Below are 16526 nucleotides of genomic sequence, written 5' to 3'. Positions count from 1 at the left end.
GGGGAAGGGTACAGGGGATTGTTTTAGTTTTTGTTTCTTTTCTTTTCCTTTTTCTTTTTCTTTTCTCTTTTTGGAAGGGAACCTGGGAAAGGAGGTATTATAAATAAAGAAAACATCTAATAAAAAATTTTTAAAAAAAGAATTATATTTTGTTACAACATACTGTATATATGTTTCAACTTTGTTTAAAATATTGTACCTAATTTCAAGTCCTTTTGAAAGTTGCTATTACAAACTATTCAGGATAATTAAGAAATACAATTTAGTTCTCAGTGTCTGGATGCCTTTGTTAGCACTGGAATCTAGTGGACAGCAAGAATTTTGATGACTACATGAAGTCACTTGGTGTGGGCTTTACCACTAGGCAGGTGGCTAGCATGACCAAGCCTACCACAGTCATGGATTCGAACAGGGACACTGTCACCATAAAGACACACGGTACCTTTAAAAACAGAGAGATCAGTTTTCAGCTGGGAGTATATTTCAAAGAGGTAACAGCAGATGACAGGAAGGTTAAGTCAGTCGTAACACTGGACAGAGGCAAACTTGTCCGTGTGCAGAAGTGGAATGGGCAGGAGAGTATGCTTACAAGGGAGCTAAGTGCCAGGAACTCAGCCCGGCTCTCACCCACAGCAATGTGCTGAGCACTCAGACTTCTGAGGAGGCAGCGTGACCTGGCTGCTCCGTCACTGGTCACTCCTCTGCCAACTGGCTACCCCTCAACTCAGTACCATGTTGCCTCATGTTTTCCCCCTGACATTCTTTTTTTGTTTATTTGTTTGTTTTTGAAACAGGTTTTCTCCCCTCTGACATTTTGTATAAATACTCTTTGGTTGGGATTTTTCTGGAGATATGGGACATTGGCCTAGACCCAGTTTCCATTGTGTATATGGTTTATTTTTTAAAACTGTATCTATCCAAAGGGTGCTCCAAGGTCAATAAAGTAGAGCCAAGCCCCCCCCCCCCCAAAAGGGGGAGAAGTACAATTTAAAAGTCAATTTACAGTCATATTAGATACTAGTTAATTACAAAAATATGTTTCCTAGGTTAAATGGATAGTAAATAGCTAGAAAAAACCAATTCAGATATACTGTACGTAGGTAGATGGTTTTTGAAAATCTTAGATATCTACAGTATATGGTATTTAAAGACATTTTATTAGTAAAATGCTTTTCATGACAGTGAGACATGTCAGAAACTGACAGCACCCCAATTCCACTTCAAAGATGATGATAAGCACTGAAGAACCTCCAAATGGAGTTTGTTTCAAATACGGCAAGCTAGCCACTGGGCAAGAAACTGTCCTTGCTTCACCTGATGACAATATGCTGTCCAAATGGATTTAGGGAAGGTGACTGCTGAGCTTTGCCAAGATAAGACAAGGCAAAGCAGTCCTTCCTAATTCCTGCTTCACAGAAAAGTCTGTCAGATACACTGGGCCAGAAGGCTAGTGATGATGTTCCACTGTTGCAGAGGAGTCCTGGGTCACTGTCCAGGCAGCCACCTCACTGTCATTTCTATAGTTTTGGAAGCTGCTTGCTCTGTACTTCCTTCATATTCAGGAAATATTTATTCTTCCTCAGGTCTCTGATGAAGTTGAAGACTAGATAGTCTTCACAATTAAGCTTAAGTTATTTAGTAATTTAAAAATGTGTTTTTAAAACCTAAAAGTATATTTATAGATTATTAATGTACATTATGGTAAAAAATGATTCATGTAGAGATCTTTAAACTCACCAAGATAAGATAGATAGTAGAGTACTTTATCTTAGGTTACCAAACACAAATGGACTAGAAATTGTGAATGTAACTGACCTTAACTGACCTGATAGTTTTCATAATTGTTTTTGTGCACTGTGTATTCAGATGCTCATTACTGTGCTGAGATCTGGCTGCAGTCTGGATGTTGGCATTATCAAGCATCAACTGTCTCAATGTTGTATAAAAATTGTTTTCTATCACCTCTGATTGGTTAATAAAGAGCTGACCATCCTATAGCTGGGCAGGAGAGGAGGAGGTGGGACTTCTGTGTTTAGACTAAGAAAAGAAGAGGCTCAGGTGAGAGAGGGGAAAAATTTGCCTTGAAAGATTTGCAATGAACAGATCACCAGGAGTGTTGCCATGAGAACACTATGGAGCAGGAACAGCCAGGGCAGGACTAAAATGACAAGTAATGGGCACAGCACTGGGAAGTAGATAGCTATAGAGGGTTAGAATAGATGAGTATCTGTCCAGCTATAGTGCTTAAAGCTTGTTAATAAAAACAAGGTCTCAGTGTCATTTATTTGGGAGATAAAAGGGGCAATAGAAAACCCCTCTGAATTGCTTTATAGATATCTAACATTAAAAATGGTTCTGGTTTGATTGGGGCAAAGGGTTTCAAAAAGAAACACAGTAAGAAAGACTAGGTAAAAACCAACTGGCTGCCATGGTTAGTGGGTTGACTAAATACATGAGTGACCAGAAGATGAAGAAATAAACTGTGGCGACCATTTAAATGATATTTAAGGTCAGAGATTATTTGTGGAGCACGGGCTGGTCAGAAAGGCTCAAGATACAACCTTGACCAACTAACATTTATCTACTGACGACTCCTGTTTGTGTTGAACTAGCTTTATGGTAAAGTGACTTTATATCTATTCCAGCAAAGCTGAAACACTTTAAAAATAAAAAAATGGATTGAGAGATAATTGGACTATTTGAAAAAGCCCAACACATTTTAAAGGAAGATGACAAATACTCAGCATGTGGTATTTACGAAGTCTAGCTGTAAATAATTACATTACATTTGGATCCTAAAGTAGTAGAAAAACCAGTTGGTAAGAACAGCAAGTTTGTATGCTAAAACAATACTTAGATGAATTTTTTTTTTTTACTGAATGAGATTAATTGTTTTTTACTATAGAAAGGAAGATGGACAAATGAACACATGATAAAGTCTATTTTTCAGTAATCTATGACACTGTATCAAGCAGTCTAATATGTATGTGACTAGATACTCAGGAAGGACAGTTGAAGAGACAAATAACAGCCCAAAGTTTCTAGATTGATGAGAATTATACCACCAAAAGACTCTAAGGAGGACACTACCACTGGACACATACATCACACACCCACTCCAGTCTAAATCATTTCATAGCACTAACTACAAGGAAAGGAAGATTATCCCCTGCCAAACTGTCAAAAAGAAGTACAACCAGAAGGCAATAACCTTATATCTGATAGATACAGTCTTTACAAATGAGGTTTCATATATACAATGGGTAGAAAGTATTAGTGTGGATTCTCAAGGTGGCAGAAAAGCAGCACGGCAGAGACAGGCAGGAAGACGGAGGGTCTCAGTCAGTTACTGGAAGGGAATTTGTGATATGCTAAAGATTTATTTTGAAACCACAGAATGACCATTAAATACTTTTTAAAAAGAAGTGTATGTAGAAGTTAATAGAGAAAGGATGAAATGCTAAAAATCCTGAATCCAAAATAAAGGAGAAATAGTGAAAGGTTTGTTGTTTTGAAGTAAAGTGATCAGGCAGAGAAACAAATAGCAACATGGCAGGTGCAGATGGAATCCCACTGATGATATTATATTGGTGTTTATATTAAAAGAGAATTTCATACTGGTTACAAAGTAAGACCCTAGCAGGGAAGATGGCTCCCCTTGGTCAAGTTGGTCAAGTGCTTGATGTTCAAATGGAAGAATCGGAGTATGGATTTCCAGAACTCACATTAAGGCAATATGGCTGTTCACATCTGCAGCTCCCTGTGGGACTTCCTGGAAGCCTCAGGCCAGCCAACCCGCCTGGCATACTGCAGTGGCCAACAAGAAGATACCTTGTCTGAAGGTGGAAGATGACAACCAATACCCGTGGGTGTCCTTTGGCCTCCACTTGTGTGTACACACACAAGCATGTACACACACACGTATAAAGATTTTTTAAAAAAGCAAAACTGGACTCTTGCTAATCATGAAAAATCTACTTTAAATATAAAATGAAAGAAGTAAAGGATGTAGACATTTATATACAATATAGAGGTTAAACACAAGAAAGTTGGGATGACTGTATCAGAACCAGACAATGTATACTTCAATCAGATGATGTCTAGAGATAACAAGAGTCACTTCATACTGATAAGGAGTGGGCTCAAGAAGCCATAAGTACTCTTAATTTAAATGCAACTGAATGACAATTTCATCATTCTTTCTCAGTACTTCATAAACAAGTACAAAGAAAGCTGGCAAACCTTTGAGGTCTTACATAACACTATCAAAGAACATGTCATAACAGTGCCATATCAAATCATCCAGAAGACAAAACAATACTACATGTTCATTCATTCAATAGAAGAACTCTACAATGCAGAGAATAAAAACTGACACAATTGAGAGAAGAAATAGTACAGGTATAGATAAAAACATCAACCTTCCCTTAGCAATTGACAGCTCAAGTATACAAAAAAGAATCAGGAAAGATATAGGAGTCTGAACATAACTGTCAACTTACGTGATTTAATTGACATTTAGAGGACACTTCATGTGACAGTTTAAGAATACACTGACAGAGAGGGAGAGGGAGGTAGGGGTGCTGTAAGATAGTATCTTCTACTAATGATGTAAGAAGCTACAACTATAAAGTGTTACCAATATGACTAAGTAAACATGAGCTAAACAAAGCTAACAAAAATGTATATGCCAAAGTAGGTGGGGAAAGCCCACAGGCCTTAACCTTACATATAGAACTATAGGCAATAAAGAAATACTGAGAGTAATACTGGTCTTCAGTAGGGAAGAGCACAACTGGTGATTCAATTCTAAATGATCAGCCCTAAAACATATACAAGTAACATACAGACTAAGTAGGTTACAGTAAGGAATATATACTCATAAACATATATGCATATAACAATTAATGAAAAAAAGAGGCTGTGAATTTGAAAGAGAGCAAGGAGGGGCATATGGGAGGATTTGGAGGGAGGGATGAAAGGAAGGAGGAGAAAGAAAAAGTAATGTAATTATAATCTCAAAAATAAAGGAAGTAGTAATAATGATATAGCAACTTAATGGAGTATTTGGTCATTCAAGGTAATATGAGAAGATATTTAATGGCTGTTATTTTTTAGTCATATGAAAACAATATTTATAATACTGTAACATATACAATAAAAGTAGCTATATAAACAATATATGTAGCATATCCTCAAATAGGATCGTCACTGGGAGAGCAACCATAACTCCATAGCTATTTGATAGTAACACTAAAAAGAACCCTAGCCAATAAAATAGGGGATTTTTGTTGTTTTTTTGTGTGTGTGTTTGTACTTGTTTGGGTTTTGAATCAATTAAAACCCAACACTGGCAATCAAGCAATGCTCTCAGTGGAGAGAGACAGCATTATCTATCTGAGATCACACTTGCCTTTGGGTTGTTTGCATCAAACAGACCAGTTGAAAGTCCAATCAGTAAGGAATTCCTGCCTTTAGTTTTTGGGGGAGAATCGGAGTGAGCTCGAGTCGGAATTGATTCTTGTGGTGAACAATGAACTGAATGAACTAAGTTCAAGTCCTCAGGATGACCCACTTTCTGGAAAAACAATTCTGGCTGTGCTGACTTCTCTACATCACACCCAGACTGGGGAGAATCCTCTACTGCAGGGCCTGTGGAATACAGAAGAGATTATACCGTAAGTTTATCTAATAGCACTTGAAATTCTAAATATCAACAAGTATTATATACTATTTAATATGAACTCCATCCAAGGGGCCGGAGACAGATGGCTTAGTAGTTACAAGCACTTGCTGTTCTTGCAGGGACCTGGGTTTGTTCCACAAGACCTGACATGCTCCTCTGGCCTTCACGGGTACCAAGACTTCATGGGTGCAATGAGTATAAGAAGGTAAACTTCTCAGGCACATAAAATACTTTTTAATTAAAAGATGAATTCTATTCCAAAACACCCTCCTACCAGGAAAACAAAATCAAAGTATACATGGAAGTATACTGATTACTACCTTATAAATAATCTCTAAGGAAATGTAGTATTTTAATTTCATGATTTAATAGATGTTTTCATTATGTTGGAAGTTTTAAAATATAGAAATTCAAAGAAATATTAAAAATTCAGCTTAGGCAATAATTTTTCAGTTTATTTTCTTTATGCAGAGTGGAAAATTATTTATATTGTCTTATATTTTAACCAATAGTATTTTAAAAAGAAACCAATTTATTCACTGCCCTTAGTATATTAGTTTTATTTTAGCAGTAATTCTTTTCATTTTGAGCAATATAACTTACCAAAAAGTTACCTGCTTATCTTACCATACTCTTTGGCTGACTAATGCAGATTTGTGTTCTCTAAGCCTATTTTAGTTTAAAAAAAAATTATGAGGATTTTACCTCTATGATCCTTACAAGATTGGTCCACATTCCCTGGAATTCCATCTTCATAAGCTTCACTCTGTTCCATATCAACCTTATCTTCCAACCTTCCACAGACAGGTAAACCAAACAAAATAAACAAATATCACATAGTTTATTAGAAATAAAACTCCCTCATATAAAGAAAACCAAAGCCACATCTACTAGTATGCACTGCTTCCTTGTCCAACTATTTGCTCATTTTTATATAATATTTTCTCTTATAAGCACAATATATTTTCTACTTTGAGCAAAATGAAACTCACCAATTACTAATCACTAGTCACAAATCATTCATTCATTTTGAATGTCAATAGAGGTAGAATCTTCATTTGAAGAATGGCTAAATTACAAATGCAATTCATCTAAAATTATACCTCTATGCTTCAAAAGCAAACACACCTACTTTTGCAAAATACTTTATGTACATTATTACTTGTTGAAGCATCACAATATATAGCATCAATAAATTTTCATGAAGTAGTGGACTTATTGAGTCCATCTTACATCCATATAACGGAATATGTGTGTGTGTGTGTGTGTGTGTGTGTATTTATATAAAGAACCTTCATATATTGAGAGAAAACTTCCCAGACTATGAACTTTTGAAAAGTATTTAGTTTATATGCATGTGTGTATATGTATGTGTGCGTTTGTGTACATACATGAGTGTATGTGTGTGCATCACAAGTGGCACAAGAGTTCTCAAAGGACAGAAGAGGGCCTCAGTTATACTAAAACTAGAGTTACAGGGGCCTATGAACTGCCACATATGTGCTGGGAACTAAACCCCTGTTCTGCAAGAGGAGCAAGGATTCTAAACCACTGCACCATCTCCCCTGGTATCCAGACTACTGACTTTTTATAAAAACAAGTGCTGTGCAGTGGTGGTACACACCTTTAATCACAGCACTTGGGAGGCAGAGGCATGCAGATTTCTGAGTTCGAGGCCATCCTGGTCTACAGAGTGAGTTCTAGGACAGCCAAGGCTATACAGAGAAACTCTGTCTCTAAGAAAAAAACCAACCAACCAACCAAACAAACAAACAAACAAGGTGAGGATGCATAGATGGCTCAGTAGTTAAGAGAACTTGCTACTCTTTCATAAGGACTAGGGTTAAGATCCTAGCATACATATGGGTAAACTCATGAACATATACGCTTCAGCTCCAATGAGCTTCCTTGACTCCATAGTACCTGTGCACACACATGTGAGCATACATTTGCACAGACACACAAATAAAATTTTTAAAATCTGAAAAGGGAGAGGCCTTCCTCTACACAAAGGATAAACAGATGGAGAAAGAAATTAGGGAAACAACATCCTTCACAATAGTTACAAATAATATAATATATCTTGATGTAACTCTAACTAAGCAAGTAAAAGATCTGTTTGACAAGAACTTCAAGTCTCTGAAGAAGGAAATTGAAGAAGATCTCAGAAGACATGCTCATGGATTGGCAGGATTAATATAGTAAAAATGGCCATCTTACAGAAAGTAATCTACAGATTCAATGCAGTCCCCATCAAAATTCCAACTCAATTCTTCACAGACTTAGAAAGAGCAATTTGTAAATTCATCTGGAACAACAAAAGACCCAGGATAGCCAAAACTATTCTCAACAATAAAGGAACCTCTGGTGGAATCACAATCCCGGACCTTAAGCTGTACTACAGAGCATTTGTGATAAAAACTGCATGGTATTGGCATAGTGACAGGCAGGTAGATCAATGGAACAGAATTGAAGACCCAGAAATGAACCCACACACCTATGGTCACTTGATCTTTGACAAAGGATCTAAAACCACACAGTGGAAAAAAGACAGCATTTTCAACAAATGGTGCTGGCTCAACTGGTGATTAAATGTAGAAAAATGCATATCGATCCATTCCTTTCTCCTTGTACAAAGCTCAAGTCCAAGTGGATCAGGGACCCCCACATTAAACCAGATACATTGAAACTAATAGAAAAGAAATTGTGGAAGAACTTCAAGCAAATAGGCACAGGGGAAAATTTCCTAAGAGAACACCACTAGCTTATGCTCTAAGATCAAGAATTGACAAATGGGACCTCATAAAATTGCAAAGCTTCTGTAAGGCAAAAGACACTGTCAACAGGACAAAACGGCAACCAACAAATTGGGAAAATATCTTTACCATCCTATATCTGATAGAGGGCTAATATCCAATATATAAAAAGAACTCAAGAAGTTAGACTCCAGAGAACCAAATAACCCTATTAAAAAATGGGGTACAGAGCTAAAGAAAGAATTCTCAATTGATGAATACCGAATGGCTGAGAAGCACCTAAAGAAATATTCAACATCCTTAGTCATCAGGGAAACGCAAATCAAAACAACCCTGAGATTCCACCTTACACCAGTCAGATTGGCTGGGATAAAAAACTCAGGTGACAGCAGATGCTGGAGAGGTTGTGGAGAAAGAGGAACATTACTTCATTGCTGGTGGGATTGCAAGCTTGTACAACCATTCTGGAAATCAGTATGGCGGTTCCTCCGGAAATTGGGCATAGTTCTACCAGAGGACCCAGCTATACCACTCCTGGGCGTATACCTAGAAGATGCTCCAACATGTAATAAGGACACATGCTCCACAATGTTCATAGCAGCCTTATTTATAATAGCCAGAAAATGGAAAAAAAAAACAAAACAGATTTCCCTCAACAGAGGAATGGATACAGAAATTGTGGTACATCTATACAATGGAGTACTCAGCTATTAAAAACAATGAATTTATGAAATTCTTAGGGAAATGGATGGATCTGGAGAATATCATCCTGAGTGAGGTAACCCAATCACAAAAGAACACACATGGTATGCACTCTCTGATAAGTGGTTATTAACCCAGAAGTTCGGAATACAGGAAGAACCCACAAACCACAAGAAACTCAAGAAAAGGAAGACCAAAATATGGACATTTAATTCCTTCTTAAAAGGGGGAACCAAATACCCATGGAAGGAGTTGCAGAGACTAACTATGGAGTAGAGACTGAAGGAAGGACAATCCAGCCTGATATAGCTATCTCCTGAGAGGCTCTGACAGTACCTGACTAACACAGATGTAGAGGCTCACAGCCATCCATTGAACTGAGTACAGGGTCCCCAATGAAGGAGTCAGAGAAAGGACCAATGGAGCTGAAGGGTTTGCAGCCCCCTAGGACGAACAACAATATGAACTAACTAGTACCCTCAGAGCTCCTAGGGACTCAACCACCAACCAAGGAGTACACATCGTGGGACTGATTGTTCTGGCAGCATGTGTATAGTAGAGGATTGCAAAATCAATCATCAATGGGAGCAGAGGTCCTTTGCTCTGTGAAGGTTCTGTGCCCCAGTATAGGGGAATGCTAGGGCCAATAAGTGGGAGAGGGTGGGGTGGCAAGCATGGGGAGGGGGGAGCCAACAGGGGTTTCTTTTTGTGTTTTTGTTTGTTTGTTTGTTCCTGGGAGGGAAAACTGGGAAAAGAAAAATCATATGACATGTAAATAAAGAAAATATATAATAAAAAAAAAAAAAAAGAAAGGAAAAAAACCCTGAAAAGGTAGGAAGCATTGGCTATGTTAGACTAGCGACTATATCTGGAATGAGCTGGAGACCTTATGTTGTTTATACATACTAAAAATTATCTGCAGAGAAATATCAGAAATTGGATGAAAGGAAATATAGGCTGGTAAGACATTTACTGTTTATTGTCATGTACTTTGTGATTTCTGACCCATGTGAATAACTATTATGAAATAAGATTACTTTATATGGTGCTACAATACAAAGTTATTAAACTAGAATATTAGTTCATGCAGCATTGCTTATTGTAGAGCTTACTAAAGGGACTGAGCTTTGAAAACTAAAGATAAAGACAGCTTACTCAGTTTCTGTAGTTGCTTCCTTCTCTCTAGTCCACACATCATTAAGAACAGGTGGCAAACTCCCATCTGTGTGTGTGCTGCTTGGTTCTTGTAGAACTTCTGTTTCCAAGTCATCAGGCTCTTCAAAGCAAAATCAAATGTCAGAGGAAAGTTTGTTCAAAAATGGACTGAATAAACCTTATGTAAGTTATCACTATGATTAGCTTAACTAATGCTAATGATATAAAAAACAATAAGTTTTAAGATTTATGTGCTAGTCCTGCAGCATAGTCACTTCTGAAATGAAAAGACTAGTCCTTTCATCTTTTTGGTATAGCACAAATACTTGATTACTGTGCACAATACTCATAATTATATAAAATGTATGCCTTACTAAAATTATAGTAACATGCTGGTAAGATGGCTCAGCAGGTAAGAGCACTGACTGCTCTTCTGAAGGTCCTGAGTTCAGATCCCAGCAAGCATATGGTAGCTCACAACCACCGATAATGAGATCTGACGCCCTCTTCTGGTGCTGTCTGAAGACAGCTAGAGTGTATTATGCTGGAGCGAGCAGGGGCAGAGGGAGCGGGGCCAGGGGCTGCTGCCCTGAATTCAATTCCCATGCAAGGCTATGTGAATTTGTACAGAGGCTAGAAGAGAGCTAGATCCCTCAGAGCTGAAGTTATTGGTGTTTGTAGGATGCCAGGCATGTTGTGTAGGTGCTGGGATTAAAACTCTGGTCCTCATAATTAGTGCTTAACTGCTAAGCCTTCGCTCCAGCACCATGAAACTTCTCTTTTTCCTGCCTGAGATCATATACTATGTTACTTAATTCAATACCATGCTCACTTTTCATAGAATTGAGACATACTTTTCTTGTTTATATTTAAATTTTTAATGACTCGACCTTGATCCATTGTGAAAGACAAAAGACATAGAAATTCTAATAATTTTTATCTGTTGCTCACATGATATGCTTTTGGTCACTCATACACAGTAAGCACTGAGGGGAAAGAACCTATTTTGTTTGTTAGAATGTAATTCTGTTCTTGTCAAATAGAGAAAAAGAGGTAGTGCTAAATGGTTTGGTTGTTTCTAGAAAGGAGCTGACACAAATTTTCTTTCAGGGATGAATTTTTTTTAAGAGAAAAGGCATCAAGATAACAGGAAACACGATCAGGCTGTGACACAGGAAAGCATTGAAAGGACAGAACCTTTCCCTAGACAATGAGAAGGTGAAGGTCTCATAGAGGACAGCCTTCCCTTTAGAGCCTAGAGAGCAGTTTTCTTAAGAGGTACAGCTTAAAGTAAGAGACAGACAGCTGTCATAGGATGACAGATGGAGGCAACTCTAGAGAAGTCCCCTGAACAAAGGGACATATCTGACTTCTATACCCTTCCAGAAGCTGACCTGAAGCTCCACATCACATGTCTTAGTTTAACTAGCCCACTGGCAGCACTGCGGAGCCATGTACAGTGTGGCTCTATGAATTAGGGCTGGTAAAACCACAGCACAGATGGATCCTTAACTCTCTGTCCCAGACAAAGAACTGCAGGGATCAAAGCCCTATCTCCTCAGGCTGTGGGACTGGACTGTGGAGTGATCAGCTTCCTAAAGGGGCAGGCCCACAATTCAACAGTTCCTTACTAGTCTTTAGCCATATTAAAAACAACTTACTTTACTCTATAAACTCAATTTGTGACCATACTTTTCACAAAGCTTAAAATATGTACTCCACAGCTCTTTGCAGGAAATGTTAAGCTTGCCCACCCTAATCTAGGCTATATAGTCTTCATTATATGCATACTTATCCTATTAGTTGATTTTACTTCTTAAAATTTTTATTCTTAATGTTTAAGAAGGGTGCAATATGCTGTCTTGTTGAAGCTACTATAATAAAATATCAGAATGGGTGGCTTAAATAGAAATTGATTTTGCTTAGCTCCACAGGTCAGAGAATCTAGTATCAGGATCCCAGCACAGTAAGTTCTGGAGAAAGAGGTTTTCTTCTAGGTACACTGACAGTCTTTTTCTTCCTGCATTTCTAGCATGGCACAAAGGCTGGCTCTCTGGCCTCTTCTTAGAAGGATACTAATGTTATTCATGAGGCTTCACTGTAATTCGAAACTTAATTACCTCCAAATACACAGGGATTCAGAGTTCAACGTCTACACCTTCTGAGGAGCACAGACATTATTCTGTAACATCCACTACTAACCACGCTTCTAGCTCTTACACTGTGATGAACTAAAGATAGTTGCATGAAACAGTCTCTGACAGGCTTGTTTTGCAGAAGGCTCTGTTCTACCTTCATAAGTGAAACACGATGGAGGTAATGCTACTCCAATTCATGACTGGATGGTTAAGAAAACTGGCAGCTTCTGGTTTGGTATCCTGAGGTCAGGAGCATCAGAAGAGAAGTTCATCTAGTTCAGAAGAACCCCATGGCAATTTTCTAAGACTAAAAGATCAATTTGCGTGTAGAAGGGATGAAGTAATTTTTAATTGCTGGGCAGAATGGTAGGTTAAAAATGGCTGCAGATTCTTCAACACTCTTCCCTTTGAAAGGCAGGCCTGGTTCCCTACAGTGGGTTGACTTTGTGGGTTTGTGACAACAGTGAGAAACAGAAATGCTAATTCCCTTGTTAACTTTAAAGAACATAAGCAGCAGGCAAACAAACAAACAGAAACATAAGCAGCTTTTACTGTAGCATCCAAGATGACTGTAAATTCGTTAGAACTTTTCTCTTTTGGAGGGGATTTCTGTTTCCCTGAACTCAGAATCTCTGAGTCATCACAGAGGGAAGCACAGAAGATGGGAAGAATAGGAGCTGGAGAAATGGCTCAGCAATAAAGAGCAATGTTGTTTTCCAGAGGACCCCGTTTCAATTCCCAGCATCCACATGGCTCTCAAAGGGGGAGGGAGAGAGACCTATGTTACTAAGCCTTGAAGGTGTACCTTCCAAGATGGCAGAAAAGCCATCAGGCAGTCTTACTGATATCTTAGGCAAAGACACAGTGTATTAGGAAAATCATAAGCCAAGACTTGACTCAGTTCCTGATTCATAAAATACTGAAATGGGACGGCCTGTTCCTAGTGTGCAAGACCATACATCCTTGAAGTTCTAGAACACCAGCAGTGACAGCAGGATTCTGCATTCTGGGAGACCAGCCTGGCCCATGTAATGACCTTTGAAAACTTTTAGTCTTGAAAACCAAAAATAGGAAGAAAAAAAAAGCCACAGTTGCTAAAAGTATAAAATAGTGAGCCTAATTTGAGATAACTACTCAAACATATACACAAATTTTGATGATAAGAAAAACTTTCAGTATCAAATGCAACTTAGCTAATTAAAATCATTATAACATACCTTCCACATTTCTTTCTGACATTGGTGGAGATACCTCAGTCAACTTTGGACTTTTTGTTTCAATAGAATCAACAGTAGCTGATGGGTTTATTTCTTTTGAAATACAGTGCAAATTCTCTTCTCCAGTGAGTACGGGTTTGTTGTTCTTCTCTTCAGCATAAATCTCTGCAGAAGCAAAAGAATGAAAAATCTACTGCTCTCAACAGGTCTTGCTTGACTTTACTTACAATGACAATTAGAGCAACAAACAAGCACCCCAATTTGGATTGTTGCAACAAGTAGTTACTGGTGAAGCTCTCTTATACACTAGTAACTAAAAATGAGTTAAGATAATGTGGCAGCCAAATTTGACTCCAAGACCTCTAGGGTGGTTAACAGAGTTCACATTTTCTTTTTCTTTTTGGGAAAAATTAATATACCTGTATTAGAATCAAACTTTAAAAATTATTAACTACCTGTTTTTTTTTTCATAGTAGCAACTGATACTTTTAATTTGTTATACATTCTGCACACTTTGGCTGTTTCCAGGAAAGAACTGGTTTATTATACAACAGCTGCCCATAGCTATCCACTCTCAGCATTCCTGTGTGACTGTTGAACATTTTAGCAGCCACTGTGCCAACTCCCTCAAAGCAATTCTGTCATAGGTAGATGATTTTATATACACAATAGATCACCCTGCCAATATGCAGACCTCTCAGTCCAGTGAACTATTCTCAACCTCACTGTCTTAATCTTAGTAAGTCATGTCTTAGAGACTTATAAATTATGGCCTCTTAAAAGTCCCAACTTTCAGAATCCCCATTTCTAATCTTCAGTGCTGTTTCTTACCCATTTCCCTCTACTGTAGCTTTTTTGAACAAGGTCTCACCATGTAGCCCTTGCTGACCAGGAATTCCCTATGCAGATCAGGTTGACCTTGAACTCACTGTTCCACTTGCCTCTGCTTCCCAAGTGCTGGAATTAAAGGCGTGGAACAACATGCCTATTCTACTTTTGTAAAAATTTGATTTTCCATAAATTTGAAGGAAAAAGAGGAGGGGGTCATATTGAAATGGTTTGGGGGAGGAAAGGGGAATGGAGAAATATTTTAATTAAATTATAATCTTAAAAAAATTTATTTTGCAAGTATGTATAATGACCTATCCTGATATATTTTCTTTAGAAGTATTTTAGGATTTCCACCCTTCTAAAAACTATCATTAGAATCATTCTTTTGCATACACCCTCAGCTTATTGTACTCACTTCATTGTACTCATGTGTAAAAACCCTAGATTAAATTCAATGTCTGCACATGCCTGGTTGACATGACTGAAGAACAAGAGAAGTTGTTAAGTGACCTCAAATTTGATTCATTACTTCTTCCTATGGTTTAGATATAGACGGCCCAGGGGTCCCTGAAGGTACTTGATTCTGAGTGTGGTGATATTAAAGAGGTGGTTGAACCTTTAAATGGGAAGTCAGTGAGGACACTGTTTTCATGACTAATGGCTATGATATTCACCTGTAGTAAGAACTAACAACCTTGTTTTGCCCTTTTGTAATATACACAGGCTCTTATCAGTCTATTTCTCAGCATCTAGCTGACCACGATAGAACATGTCAATATCCTCATGTCCTAAGTCAATTTTTCACATGCTTTAGATACCAGTTTTGTGCTAAACCTCAAGGAACAACAGGGAAAAAAGAATGCAAAAGGTAATACACATGCGCAGACGCAGTCCATGTCTGGATTCAGTTGCATTTGTTTCCTACCTTGTGAACATGCAGCTGCACATACAGCTGCCCTTCCTTAGGTGTTGCTGTGACACCCAAAAACCATGGATCCACAATATCCTCCTTTTGTCTCCTGACAGCAGTCCCTCCCAGTCCCAGAATAATGATACACAAACTTACCACCCATTTCTTATACTCAATTTAGTTCCTGAGTCTCTTTCAAAGATACACCAAGAATTGTAATAAATTGTTCCAATGTTTTCCCTCATGGAAAACATGAGTGCACTTTTCCAGCTCCCTCATCCAGGTTTCCTTAATTTAGCTTCCTCATTTAGATTTCATTCAGGTCTCATTAAGTCACAGCTCAAGATTTCTTTGAAAAATCACCACCCAGAAGGTAAATTAATTCCACACAATAAAATGAAGACATCTTAACACACTAATTTTTAAAAACCTTGGTTCTTATGCTTACCGCTTTTGAAAGGCATGTTTTCTAGTAGTTCTGTCTGTAGCTGTAACTCAGCTTCTCCAAGTATCTTCAGCACAGAATCCGTGGGGCTTTTCCCCCAGACTTTTCTTGGAGAGCCATTAGACTCTAACTTAATAACCTCTCCTGCAGTATGTTCTGTGAAAAGAAATACAGGAAAATAATCCTCAAAAATAGAGTAATTCATTGTTTAGTAATTTAATCCCTATTATCCAACCAAGTGCTTCATGCTAAAAGCTAATATAAAAACAAATTATAAGGCAAATATACATATGGGCTAAAAGGAAGAAAAGTCTAAGAAAATCTGCCTTACTTTAGGTTAGATATAATAAGCAGACAGCAGGACTGCAGCTCCCTGCCGGCATTCAGGTGGATTCTGGGGATTAGAACTCCTGTCTTCACACTTACATGGCAAGCACTATAAGAAATGAACCTTCTCCTTTGCCCTCCAACACAGGTACATCCCCAGAATTTGAACTGAAGGATCATGAGGTAACTCCAGGTTCGCTTGATACAGTGGAGGCTCCAGTTCATGTGCCCATCAGAGGAAGCTCCACTCCCAGGTGCTCTAACACACCCAGGATCAGAGCAAGTCCTGAGCACACCATCACACTGGAAACGCAAGATTCAGATCTAAAATCACTTATCATGATGATGATACAGGACCT

The 16526-nt window shown here is 38.1% G+C and overlaps 1 protein-coding gene and 1 pseudogene across 12 annotated transcripts in view; one reads left to right on the top strand and one right to left on the bottom strand.

Annotated features, from left to right (window-relative positions):
- Nek1 (NIMA related kinase 1) overlaps positions 1-16526 on the bottom strand; it is a 142188-nt gene that overhangs the window by 31582 nt on the left and 94080 nt on the right. For all 12 annotated transcript variants that reach the window (XM_031339911.1, XM_031339909.1, XM_031339904.1 and 9 more), the window contains 5 exons: positions 15844-15996; positions 13655-13819; positions 10300-10420; positions 6392-6480; positions 5414-5652 (listed from right to left, as the gene is read on the bottom strand). In XM_031339911.1, the coding sequence (XP_031195771.1) occupies positions 5414-5652; positions 6392-6480; positions 10300-10420; positions 13655-13819; positions 15844-15996 (767 nt within the window). The remainder of the gene's footprint in view (positions 1-5413; positions 5653-6391; positions 6481-10299; positions 10421-13654; positions 13820-15843; positions 15997-16526) is intronic.
- Positions 333-664, top strand: LOC116069349 (annotated as a pseudogene).

The sequence above is a fragment of the Mastomys coucha genome, unplaced genomic scaffold (assembly GCF_008632895.1).
Source record: "Mastomys coucha isolate ucsf_1 unplaced genomic scaffold, UCSF_Mcou_1 pScaffold22, whole genome shotgun sequence".
Lineage (NCBI taxonomy): Eukaryota > Metazoa > Chordata > Mammalia > Rodentia > Muridae > Mastomys > Mastomys coucha.
The sequence above is the reverse complement of the archived record's forward strand: the minus strand, read 5'-3'. Positions and strand labels throughout refer to the sequence as shown.